The sequence below is a fragment of the Tinamus guttatus genome, unplaced genomic scaffold (assembly GCF_059628265.1).
Source record: "Tinamus guttatus ecotype Peru unplaced genomic scaffold, ASM5962826v1 Tinamus_guttatus_pri_ptg000208l, whole genome shotgun sequence".
NCBI classification, from domain to species: Eukaryota; Metazoa; Chordata; class Aves; order Tinamiformes; family Tinamidae; genus Tinamus; species Tinamus guttatus.
In genome coordinates, this window is record NW_028288742.1 from 7,690,577 (window position 1) to 7,704,383 (window position 13,807).

At 41.5% G+C, this 13,807-nt stretch overlaps 1 protein-coding gene across 1 annotated transcript in view; it reads left to right on the plus strand.

Annotated features, from left to right (window-relative positions):
* The window catches only part of GLP1R (glucagon like peptide 1 receptor), a 74,937-nt gene that overhangs the window by 3,535 nt on the left and 57,595 nt on the right, over positions 1-13,807 (plus strand). Inside the window, exon 5 of the mRNA XM_088524281.1 lies at positions 1,501-1,532. Within this exon, the coding sequence (XP_088380407.1) occupies positions 1,501-1,532 (32 nt within the window). The remainder of the gene's footprint in view (positions 1-1,500; positions 1,533-13,807) is intronic.

The window sequence follows — 13,807 nt, forward strand, 5'->3', positions numbered from 1 at the left end:
TGGTCGAGGGCTGCTGTGAGGTCTTCTGTTCCTTCCCCACAGCTTTGGTCTCGTTATTGCCCCTCCTTTCTCCCTCTCCTCCCAACTAGGTAGTTACCTGAAACTGCTTTAACAAAAGTATTTGGATTAAAATAGAAGGCAGAATACAGGCAGGGGCATGAAAAACCATGTTTTGTGGAGATTAGCAGTGTGTGGCAGGTACCTTTTCTTTCTGTGAGAATAAAAATCCATATCCTGCAAGTGACAGAAATGCAGTTCTGAGCAGCAAACGCCTGCGCTCCAAAAGTAGTAACTTTAGCTCCTGTGTAGTTCAATGACACCAAGTTTGTTGCACAAAGTGCATCAAAGTGTAGAGAGTTGTATACTGGTTGTCTAAGAGATTGTTAAAGATATTATATCATATCCTGTGCCTGTTAGCCTGGCAAACTAAATTGAGCTGTAATTTGCTTGCGTTGATGGATAGCCAGCTACTTGAGAGGATGTACCAGCAGGAGCTGTTACCTCTGACATCACCGGACCTTCATTAGTTTATAAGTCGAGCTGTCCTTCGGAAGACTGTACGTTTCCTTCTGCAGTGCTGCAGTGAAATGGAAACTATTATCTCCGTATTCAGCCTCTCTTAATAAAAGCTTCTCTGCTTCTTTCTCTGCTATAGCATTGTGTGTATTATAGCCAAGGTTGTCTGCTTGAGTTTCTTTGAAGCAAGGTACAAATCTATTAGTTAGTATCTTAAGAAGGATAACTTTACACAATAGCAAAACTTCTCTTTGCTATGAGGAAAGTTGTCTGGACAATAGATCAGAGACATTTTATTAAAACCCTACAATGTTGTTTTCTTGTGAAACTGAATTAAAACATCAGACAGGAACTCTTCAATTAAAGCAACTCTTCTGAAGCTAGCTACCCAGGAGAAGACCAAATTTAATGCTTGTTTCCAGGTCCTTTCCAGCAGAAGGAGGAAAGAGTAAGCAGAGTATAGGGATATGTAACCTGCCTGATGGCAGGTAGCCTTTTCAAACAACACCGAGTTGTAGACAAGGCAGGAAATGTCAAACTGTGATAGGTACATATAAGGCTTGCTTCTAGCGGCTGAATAGTGTTCTGTGAAACCTCTTCAGACACAGTACTAGAAACAAGTGTTTATGAATTACATCTGCACCAGCCTATGATCTCCTGCGTTTCGGTGATCCTGTGGTGTGAATGTGGGGGAGCTTACAAAATGTGCCATGAGACTGCATGGATAAAAGGAGAATGGGCGCAGAGACACAACAGTATCATCTTCACTTATTGTAGGCATAGGAGGCTTGTCTCTTCTGCTCTTACTGATATGAATGTGGAACTGTGCAAAGCAAAACTGTTTCCATCAGGACTTCATAGGTCTTGCAGTCAGGTGTCCCTGTGATTCACTATAGCAGATCTTTTCAAGGAGGAGAACAGGAGCAAATTTTCACTGATTAGGTCCAGAAAAATTCTTAAGGGGAAGGTATTTTATTCTTGCAGAACCACAACCCCTCATTCCACCCACCCCCAATGTAAGTGAATAAACTGCTTCAGATTAATAAGTGCTGATACAATATAAGAATCCCTTTTCCAAAAGCTTTTGTGGAAGCAGGTCATTCCTCCACTGCCCCCTCAAATTCAAGCATGATATTTTGTAGTGGTCTCAAATATGCATATGTGTGTAGAATCAGTGCAAATGTATTTGATTGGGTGAACAAGTGAAAATGGCAGCTGGGTAGAGAAATGGGTAGAGCTTACAGATGCAGAAAAGAATAGTGTCTCTGGATAGTTACTGAATTGATTGCATCTTACTATTGTTTAATTATAATTGATTGTTAATGGATTGCTGTCTTACTGCTGTCTGGTATTGACTGCTATTTTTCTTGCAATTGATTGTATTTCTTTTGTTAGTTCACCCTTTCCCTGTCTCCTTCCTAAATTGTTTTATGCTGGTCATCTTGTTCCCACATTCTTCTGCCTTCTTGTGCTCTTCTGTCTCTTGATTTCCTCTGCATTTGCTATTCTGTTCTTGCCCTGCTCCCAGTTCTTTACTGTCTGCAAGTCAAGCTTTGAAACTTAGATTCCTGTTGTAGCTGATGTGTAGTTCTAGCTGTCGCCGCTGCTGTTTCCTTGCTCTGCTGCTGTGCTATCTGCTGTGTTCAGAAAGTGAGCAAGGTTTCCAGCCATACATTGGAAATAGCTGAAGATTTAAGATCTGGAGAAATCTTCTGCAAGTGTTACAGGAGGATGTAGAGCACAGCTGCAAGGCTCGTGGCTCTCCTGGCATGACCTGCCTGCTTCCCTGTCTCCTCCTCTTTAAAGGTCAGGTGAGCATGAGTTATTTTGGCAGGTGACTGTAATACTTGGGATGTGTTGTCTGCTCACATATTCATGCCTCTTACCATTTTTTCCCCTGCCCCCCTCAGCATAGCTGCACTACTTTTTTCCACAAAGCCCTGCCAATTTGTTAGATGTAATATCTTCAAGAGCAAACAGAAGAGGTGTATATGCATGGTTATACCTGTGCATGGCAGTTTTCAAAGTTTGCTTTCGGGCAGCCTCTGAAATCTTGGTGTTTTCCAGGCTGTCCCAGTTCTCACTGGGGCATTTCAGTCTCCCTTCTGGCACCTGCCGTTCTGGTGCTGCTCAGCACATCAGTCCGAAAACTGAGCCCTGCTGAAGGTGCTAGCTTCAGATAAGCCAAAGCACCTCTGTGATGTTCCTAAACGAATGTAGATTAAGCTGGAGGGAAAGTGGGACTCCTGTATATGCCTTTCTCTAAATGGGCACCTCTGCCCTGAGAGATTCTTGCTTCAAGTGCTTCTGAAACATGGTGCAGGCTTGTGGAGCCATCCTTGTGCTGATACAGAAGTGTGCTCTGGTGTATGAGTGCTTCGGAGTGCAAACTGGTGCCGCACGTGGGCAAGGAGAATGCATCGAGAATAGAGCTCAGCCCCACAAGAGCTGCCTCCTTAGTGCTCTGGCTGTGTTTCCTGTGTAACGGGTGTTTCCTTGGGGATCTTGGTACAGTTGGGTGTTGGTCCAATCACTCACAACTCCGTCTTGTGTCTTGAGGCAAGTTGCCAACGGGAGCTGATGCTGTAAGCAAGTTAGGCCAGTCTGCTGAGCCCTCATCCAGGGAGGCTTGCAAAAAACTCTCCAAAGGAGTCTGGGAATTCACCTTTTGAAACTGCAGACTTGGGGATGTTTCGGGGTGTCCAGCATCTCCTTCTCTTCTGAATTCTGCTGGCTTTTTCTTGTTGGCAAAAACCGCCTTGTCCTTCCGCTTGCTAATGTTTCCATTCTCTTTTTGCTCTGTAGATATCAGCTGTGTTTTCCATGCTTTGAGTTGTGAGGAAATAATAAACTGTCTGTTTGCTTCTCTGGAGTTTGCTTCTACCTCAGACCTCAAGAAGAGCAAATGGTTCCACAGGTCTTTAAGATGAACTCATACAGCTGAGGGCTGGAATATGGACTAGATCACATCTTTTCAAAGATCCTGTGTCTGTAGTCCATTATGTCCTACTGTTCTGAGGTGAGGCCCTTTGTCTTCTGGCCTCAAGCCTAATAGCAGCATAGCACTGAGCATTTGTTCTGTATATTTATCATGCTGCAGATTGCTCGTGGTATTGACAGTCTCCTGCATGCTCTTTTTCTTCCTTGTGTTCTTTTGTTCCGAAAACTGAAAATCATTTTTTTTTGCTTGGATCATATGCCAGTTTTCCTTTGCAGCCCAGCTCTTGCTAATGAGTTGATTTACTTCTAATATGGCCAGATGACGAGTCAAGTTTTGCCCATCTTTTTCCTCAGTTCAGCAAGTTTTTCTTGATGGTATTTTTTTTATTATTATTATAAACAGTGTCCGTAAAACTAGTGTGTGTTATGTAATGTGGCTACATTACATAATGGAGTGAAGTGGGGGTGATTTTAAAGTGTATCAAATGGGGATTGGTCTTGTGTGAGGCTTTTAGAGCAAATAGGTCAAAGGACTACTATTTTTTATCATAATGGACATTAAATCACTCCTCTCAGAAAATGTATCCATAGCATTATAGAACATCCTTTTTCTTCTCTGAATCTTGCTATCACTGTGTAGTGTATAAGGAAGAAGATGGGTAGCCATAGCCTCCCATCTACTATGGCCTTGCAATTGCTGAGATCTCAGCAGAGATTTAGTAAATGAAGTGAGTAGGAAGTGCATGCAGCAGCCTACCTAGCATGTCCAAACCTCATGTGAGGTTTTGTCTTGTGGAAAGAGCCAGACTTGAACAACTTACAAGTTACCTGGAGAAGTGCTATGGCCATTGGTACAGCTGTGCATCGAGCGGTGTGTAGATACAACCCTTTATAACTGCATCAGTACTCTCCTGTTAGGCCAAGTCTCATTCAGTTTAGTTGCCCTGTGGGTTTTCAGGGTCAACTAAATATTAGTTAGCTGAAGGAATAAACCTGCATAAGTTAGAAGATATTTGGAGAATATTAAGTATATCCTGAACTTGTTCATTGCTCTTTGGGGACTGAGGCACCTGGTGGTAATGAATGAGGCTATTAAAGCTCTCTGATTCTAATACTAATGAGATGTAAGGAGAAAGGAATGTTAACTTTACAATTTGAAATTTTTAAGTGTAATGACCTTGCAATAATAAAGATGACTGTAAATCACAGGAAATTCAGATATACGTTGAAACTGTATTTCTTAAATTCTTGTTTTGACATCTGAGATGCATAGGTGTCTGGAGGTCAGCATGTGGTAGAAAATTCTTAAGGCATATATTCTGTTTTTGGTTATATCATAAGTTAGTATCCTTCTCTTATTGGGGATGGGTCACTGAGAAGCTAGAGTTCTGTATTTCCTGATTGTCTTCCTGTTTATAGTGACTGACTGGGTGTTGGGACATCCTCTAACAACAGTCTGTCTTCCTCTTGTTTTCCTGCTCTCTCCCCCTACCCCATTTCAGCATTTTTAATTAATGTTGGTCTTTTGAGGCTGAATTTGTCTATCATATTTCACCACTTACATTAGAGCCTTGCCTTCCAAAGAAATTTTATCTTCTGTAATTTGCAAGTGTATTGACACTTCAGGTGATCGTACCAGGGCTGAAGCACTATATATCAGCGTTAGAATGGCAAGAGATGGCATGGATTAATCCCTTCCCCTACATGTCAGCTCTAGAGGAAACTGTTAGAGTTATGAACTGATACATTTTTGCAAAAGAAACTTTGAGCTGGGGTGATCTTAACTACTTTTCCTTGCTTTTGATCAAAAAAGTAATTGACATGACATTGCAAAAGTCTGGTGGCATTTCCCAAGGGGAATATGTCTTTTGGGGACCTTTGTGGTGGTCTTCCAAGAAACTCTTTCTTTTCCCAGAGGGAAGATAATGCTGACCTCAGTATTTTGAGGAAAACCACTCCTGCCTTGGTCAGGATACCAAGTTTTTTTTTTTTTTTTTTTTTTTTTTTTTTTTTTTTTTTTTTTTTTTTAACAATCCTGAAGTGTCTATGTGAGGCTGGATGGGAAGAACCTGCTTTCACCCAGAAGAAGCATCTAGGAGTTATGTGGGAACAAGGCCCTGGCTCCCGTCTGTGGGAAAAGAAGGAAGAGAAGATGATAGCTAGCGGAAGCTTGGTCCGCTCTGTTGCTGTAGCATTTGTGGCTGGTTTGGGCAATCGGAGGAGATGTGCTGTCCAAGGCTGGTGGCCAGGAGTCTAGCCAAACTGAAATTTGTGGCTCCCTCATAGAGCTGCTGTCTGTCCTGCTAGACTTTTCCATCTGTCTGGTCTTAATTGGGACCTGCTGTTGGATGGCCAAAGGCAGCCTTCTAGGAATTAGTCCTTCCTTCTAGGAAATAGTTAGGATGAGAGAAGAATTGAAGGTATTGGAGGGATTATGTTGAATCTGTGTAGGTCCTCTGTAGGTGTGAAGGAGCCTAGTAGATGACAAATGACAAAGCTTGGGCTTGAGGCTGTTTTTTTTAACTTCTGATCTTCCTGTACTAGATTGTCAAGGCAAAGTCACAGCTTTAGTACCTTGCTCTGTTCACTAGAGAGATTGAATTAGGTGATTAACATTTCCATGAACATATGTTTAGTTGTTGAACTGGGGGACGGGTTACAGTGTTTTCTTGCATTTTTGCCTAAGAACTAGAAATGGGAAGATGACACTCACCATTAATGATAATGTAGGATGACCGTATGCTTGTATGGATGTGTGAGTGTTTCATGCACTAAGATGTCGCCTCATAAATACCTGTTTTGAGGAGGGAGAGAGGGTGATGAGCTCTTGAGTACACGCTTGACTTAGCAAGGCAAGGTGCTTGGATACTGATGTGACAGGTGCCTTGGAAATACCCGTAATCGCTACGGAAAGCAGGAAAGCACTAAGCCCTCTTTATTTTCAGTCAGAGTTGAAGGGCTGTGTTCCTGAGAACATCATCTGTTGGTCTATAATTAATGGGGAGGGGGGGATCTGCAGCTGCAGAGTAGACATCTCAATCCACAACTCGACACCATTAAAAAATATATATACTTCTTAGAGCCAGGATGCACTTAACAATGAAATAAGCTGTCAGTTGGTGCTACGCATTAGTGAGGTTAAGGGCTGGAATACTGAGAGGACAAATCTAATGTAAACATCCTTTAGAGTTCGTAAGGCTAAGACTCTACTTGCTCAACCTCTAAATACTTGGTTTCCTTCACTGTTCTCTCGTCTTGCCCCTTGCTTGCAGAGTTCTCTTTTTCAGCTTGACTTTTCAGGCCTGGCTTTAATCTCTGCAGTGTACTGTCCCGTGTTGTCTCTGAAGATATACTCTATGGTTTATTTTCAGCAGAAGGATTTATAGTCCTCTTTAATCTTGGCTTTTCCATTCTGTCTGGGTTGCTTGGCATAAAGTTTAAATACACCTTAAAATTAATATCTCCAAGTATTTCGTGACTCTGTCTCCACCTTGGAGGGGGTGGGGAGAGGAGTGACTACCTGTGTATAAGCCCCTTTAGAGAAGATAAATTTACAGTTACTGTGCTAGAAAACGTACATAGAATTCCAAATGCTTTCTCTTGTCCTCCGCCGTTACAGCTGAGATGGTGATCTTTATGCTGATTCTACTTTACGGCCTTTTAAAAAAATTTATGGCTGTTCTCGATCTTTTCTCTTCCCACTATTTTTGTCATGCTGGAAATATTTGGAGCAAAATCAAAGTCTGGAAATAAACAGATTTATTACATTGTTTGAACTGTCTGTATCCTGCTCAATGGACAGCTGGGATCAGCACAGAAGAAAAGTGTTTCTTGAAAGGCAGCGAGGCAGCTGACTGGCTCACTGGGAAATTGGAAGATGATAGTTTTGTAGTAGCAAATCTGGAAGACTGTCAAATGTAGAGTGACAGGCGGCTAACATGGAAGTACTGAACTTGCAGTGCCACGGTGAGCAAGTTGCTCTGTGCTTGTAATGCTTGTCTTCCCTCTGGGTATTTTCGATGCAAGTTGGAAAAGAAAGTGTTTGAAGAGCTGGAGTGGAAAGTGTCAGCCGGGTTTGGGTTTGACTAAATTGCTTCTTCTTTTTCCATCCCCCCCTCTCATCAGTCTTTTCTTTGACCCTGGCGCCACCTTAATTTTTTGACTGTCTCTGGGCTGAGTAATCTGACAGCAATGTTTTGCAGGTTAGTGTCCCTTAAAGTTTTGGTAGAAACAAAGCAGACAGGCTGGCCAGGCCGCTGTGCGCTTGTCCAGCTGGCAGCAGGAGTGCCCAGGCCGCTCACCCATGGGCTTCTCCTGTGCTCCTGTCTCAGCCCAGGCGCAGACTCTCCACAAGTCTTGCCCTCTTGTTGCCCTGTCCTCCCTGGATTGACCCACTGCTTTTTTGATGATAGTGTGGCCTGGAACCCTGTGGAAGGGACACTTTTGAACAACTCCTGTTAAGACTTTGAGTTGGTGTGTGGGTTTTTGTGTATGGCCTCCTCCTCTCCTCACCTCAAACACTTGTTTAGATAGTAGTTAGCCTGCTGAGGTCCCATGCTTGATTAAGACAGCACAGATTTAGTGATGATCATCGATGCTTGCATTTTTTTTTTAAAGCTAATAAAACTATTTTTCTTATAATACCTAAGTACATATAGGTAAAGGAGTCTTCCTCTCAGAGATGGGAAGTGCACCAGGTGAAATTTCAATGAATTTATCACTTGACGATTTTGAAATCGGAAACTGTGCATAGGATGTTGAGACAGGTTTATGTGCAGAATGACTTGTGGGGCTGAGCAAATCATGATGCTCTTAGGATGAGATACCTAACGGTGATGTGAAGAGAAGGTTGTTGGAACATGAAGTGTTTTTCCTATGTCTGCTATTTTTATCATGAGGTGAGGGCTTTTAAGAATACAATCATAGCTGACCTTTCCTGTCCACTTGTCACTTATTCTTTCTATACATAGAGTTTCTAATTTTGATTCACTATGTATAAATCTAAATTGCAACATTTTTGAGTTATCTGCATACCCTCCTCTCAGTTCTAAATACCACTGCTTTACAGAATTGGCCTTTATGAGGTTTAAAACCTGCATTTTTACTTCTTGGTGATTAAGTGGTTTATTTATTATTTTAGTCTAGTAATGCTGGTGTTTTGCTTTCAGCCTGTTCAAAACTAAGTGTAACAATAATATGCAGTGGAGAAGCTGTAGAAGCAAGATTCTTTGGAAAAAAATGTTCTAGTAAGATTGCAAGATCATCTCTGGTAGCTTTGGAGAAATAAATTGTGAGGCTGAGATTTTGCTGCCTTTCATTGTGTACAAAGCAAAAATGAATTTCAATATTATATGTGGGTGTTTCTTCAAAAAAGAAGCATAAGAATGACACAGATGTGGGCAGAACCCAGTAATTAAAGGGTAGAAGATGACAGTGGGTGAATTAACACTTGCAAACTGGTGCACTTTACATCCCATGCTTTGAGTCTTGTCTTCAGAGACTCCACGTAAGAGGAAAGGGAGAGCAAGAAAGAAAAAGTCAAGGGAGAGATTTGTAGGAGCATATATATATGTCAGCAGTTAAGCCTAGTGTCTGGAATGACATGTTGAGCTTTGAACAGCTTTGCTGTATGCTTGGGGTGTTTTGGAAGGGTCTGAGAAGATGTGTGTGCATGTGAATGTGACTGGTGTGATGTATGAGCAAGACTCTTACATGTGTGGGGTTTAATTAGGCAATTTTAAACTTATGGATGTAAATTTTCTGCCCTCAAGGCCCGTGCTATTAAAGAAAAAAAAAAAAAAAAAAAAAAAAAAAAAAACTTGAGGTGGAAGAGAGACTTTTGACTGTAGTACTTCAGTGTGCTACTTTGGTAGCTGTGAAGAGCAGGCTTATTTTTGTGGGGAGGTAGCCGGGCATGAAAGCTTTTACCAATCTCTAGAACCAGACTTGATGCACAGGCCTGATACCGCAGCACTCATTTATGGAGTTCGACTTGCTCACCCAATACATTCCCTTTTAACTGAAATAAATAAAGAAATGTAAGCTGCAATCTGAAACTGCAAAGCTGAAGGACTAAAAGTATTAGAGGGAAAACTCTACCACATAAAACTACAAATACGTTGTGTTTAAAGATGCTAATAATATCCCCAGTATTTCCAGCTGCATAGTCTTCTGCAATAAATTAAGCTATTCTTGTGGAAGCTGTAGCTAAAAGTAACTCCAACAGTGATTTATATAAAAAGCAGGTAAGGAAGTTGATGGAAACAAGTATAAATCAAGAGTTTAAAAACATGTTAATGAAGATGAAAGTGTCCAAGAAGTTTTTGGCTGATGGGGCTAAGGGCAGCATGGACTCTGCTGTCAGAAACCAAATTACCTTCCCTCCACCACTGCTAGAGTTATCAGACTTCTCCCTTTGTGCAGAAGGCTAGGGCAGAGGAAGGGATCTGTGTGCCCTCAATGTGGGGTAAGATGGGATAGAAAATTGCTGGACTCTGGCACTGAGGGTAGAATAGTTGTCAGTCTTATCACCAGCACCAAAGACAACAGTGCATCACACTTTTAGTATTTATTTATTTTTTGGCTTATAAGAGAAATTCTGGCCTCCAGAGAGATCAGACTAATGGGGTGTTTAATGAGGAGAGTGGAGAACCTTGGCGCTACAGCATCCAGAAAGATTAGTAGTATTATCATACTTTATTGTGGTACTGTATGTAGCAATATTGTGAAAGGAATTAAATAGGTCACTAGTAATTCATCCAGTACACTATAATCCAAAGACTGAAAAATCTTATTTACCTAATGCTAATCCACTTATCTACCACTGAGTGTGGTGTGTACTGTGATATGCCTCATGTTTTCTAAGGTAATTTCTTTTAGGGAAACTTATTTCCATGATTAGGTCAACAACAGGTAGTCTTCTTCTTAGTTTCAACTCCCTTGTTCTCACCTTTTGCCTTTGTTTACTCTCTCCATATGGCTTTGGCAGTGTGGTGGGTGGCACAGGAGGTCAGAGTCAAAGGATTATAGCTTCTTTCTGCTGCTCCTGCCTTCTTACTCATCTCTTCCTCTCTGCTGTAGGCCATCCGTGGGCTGCAGTCCCCTTGGATGCACAGCCTCTGGCACAGAGTGCCTCTTTCTGAGAGTGTGTCCTCAGTAATGTCTTTATTTCTCCTTTCTGTGTCTCCTTTAGTGTATCTTGTCATTTCTCTTTCAGTGTCTCCTTCCCATTCCAGTTACTGACTTTTCTTGAATAGTTTTGAGCAGCACCATATGCCCTTCTGGGTGGGGTTTTGGCATAGAGTAGCCTGTTTCCATCTATTTCAGAGCTGACTGTGACCACTCTGGGACCAGGGCTTTTTATGGCTTCCTTCCACACAAGGAACCCTGCAGCCCATGACTACCAAAATCCTGGTGTTTATGCTCCCCAAATCCACCCCTTATATCTGTGAATCTCATATTTAAGAACTGTTTGAATATACATTCATTTGAAACTCTTTTAATGCCATCACAATTTTCAGGTACGTGGGCCATGGCATTAGTGATCACTTCCTTTCTAGAATCCCTACCCCTTGCCTGGAAACACACTCTAGCAGCCCAAGCAACTGTAGTCGAGTACCTGCCTTTTCCCCAGCCTCTCCATGGGGATATGTTGGCTATTTGCTCTGCATATCTCCATCAGCTGAGCCTGAAGGTGGCCTTCCTGGCGTGGGGAGAAAAAGGCAGTGTGTCCCACAATAAAATCACTGCTATTCAACATTCCAAGTTATTTTCTTTAGCATCTTCTCTGTGAAGCTACTCTGTCCCTACAAGTGACGCTTGATTTAAGGTTAATATCAGATAGGAAATATGTGGCTGTGAAACTACTAACATGGAACTAATGGAATGATTTTAATTCCTTTAAGTGACCTATCCATTTTCAGCTGTGAGTAGTTATTACTGCATGGTCACTGCTTCCTGCAGTGCTTTGAAAATTGGAGATTAAGGAGGGAAAGCCTTGTGTGCAACTTAAACTATTTTGGCAAAGGTTAGAGATTCATCCAAAGGGGCAGCTCAGTCTTCTGTGTTTCCATTTGGCCAGATTGGGCAATTTTCCTGAGCAACTCTTTTGTTTGGGGGTAGGATTTTTTTTCTCCCCTCCCTTGTCTATCAAGATGTTCTACCCTGTTCTTAGGGCTAATAATATCATATTTTGGTTTTTGGACATCATTGTGTTTACTGCCTCCATGGCTTTCTTTGTTCCTGTCTTCTGACACATTTTCTTTCTTTTGATGGTCTCCCGAATTCAGCATTCACATCAACGCAGTTCATCTCTGTAGCTCAAACCACAGAAAGTTGGAATGTGGTGGGTTTTTTGTTTGTTTGTTTTTAAATCTTCATCCACTTCTGTGGAGAAACATCTAACTTGGAAAGATGGATAGAGGTAGAAGGAGGCTTGTTTCTGTGGAGATTGGTGATCATGTTGTTGTATCGGACTGTTGTCAGAGCAGATTTGCAGAGCTGGAAATGGTGCTATCTACCAGAAGTAAAGTAAGGGCTAGTAAGAATCCTGAAAAAGGAAAACCCACTTTCCAATTTCCAAATCCGATGTCACTAATATCAGGAAAATGGTGCTGCAAGACTCCTACTGGCAGAGATCAAAACCTGAGGATGGGGTAGGGATAAGACTTGGCAGAAGTGGAGGTTACTCCTTGCATGCAGGTTCCTCTGCTGTGCTGCTGCTGGGAGGTTAATGTTCTGTGCCAGTGTAGAGGCCATTGAAGTGGGTTGGAGGCTGCCTAATATTTTGACTGGATAAGGAGTAAAATGAGTGGGGAGAGAGAACTGAGAAAATTGCTGTTTGTTGGTCTAAGAGACTGGCAGTGGAAATTGCCTCATAATCTGGCCCAGTGGAGACTGTTGAAAGAAATGCGTTTGACTATCTGTTTTAATTAAAATTCTTAAACTGCAGAACTCCCTGAGATCAGGAGAAGGGATTACTGCAGCAAGCTCTCAGGATTAAGCATACAATATCACAAATAAAATTTCATTCTAACAAGCTGGATTCAATATTGCAGCTGAGCTAAACTGTCAAATTAGTTCTAAATCATCAAATTTATATTGAGAAGAATCCGCATAAATACTAAAGATGCAGAAAATGGCTTTCTGTCTGGTATATTGCTGTTGGGATGGACAATGCCAGTGAAATCTTTCATTTGAATAGTATCATAATATGAAATAATTACTACTGTTTAACCATAATCTTAATGTTGATTAGAAAATGTTTTTTTTCTGTAGCATAGCTAAATCTTTTTTCAGCCTCTCTTCATCCTCAACAAATCATAATCCATACTGGTTCAATAACACTGTTCATAAATTTGTAATATTTTTCACTGCTACTGAATTTAATCTCATGGAATTTGATTTCATGTCTTTTAAGTATGGAAATTCTAGAAGTTGTATGACTCAGTTAAGCTCAAAGAGGCAGAAAATTTTTATCCTTTATTTTAAAGGTCTGCATCTTTTATGCATGCAGCTGTTCTGGCGCTAAATTCAGAGAACTGATATTACAGACATCTCCTTGGACACATTAGAATAAGAGGAGAAACAGGACCAGAACTCACAAGGTGCATTTTTATTTTGGTAAACTTTTTGCTTGCTGCCATGTTTAGCATCTCCCATTATGTTTTTCTGCTGTGTTCCCAATGTGAACAAACATAAGGTCTCCTTGTCTTACTTCTTGAAAGAGGCATCATGGTAGGCCAAGCCAGATAGGCAAAAGATCTGATCTGATTCCTGTGGTAATAGTGTGCTTCATAATTTGTTTTGATGCCTTGGGATAAGGAAAGTCTGTGATTTGATTTGACTTACCTGAATTTCTGCAATCGTTCTCTGGCAGTGAGGGACTGTGGAAAAACTGGGAAGTAAGCCCATTCTAGGTAAGTTTTGAGTTAGTTGTGCCTCTAGAAAGGGTAAGGAGGAGGGATATTTTCTGATCCTGTCAACGTGGGGGGAAAAATAGTGGCAGCATAATATTGTTGCTGTGAAGCACTGAACAGCTAGGAATTGTTTGGGATATTGAGTTCAAAGTCTTTGGCCTGTTTCATCCTATGGAAATCTTTAAAAAGCATCTGTCCTGCATTTAAAGATGCCGAATAAATAGTGAGGGGAAAAAAAAAAACTAAAATTGCTTAATGTATTAATAAGTTCAGTCAACCATCTTTGTAGCTCTGTGCTGGACCCTCTTTAGAAGCAACATGTCCCTCATGTACTGGAGAGCCTAGAGCTGCACCCAGTACTCCAGGTGCAGCCTCACCAGGGCTGAGTAGAGGGGCAGGATCACCTCCCTCGACCTGCTGGCAACGCTCCTCCT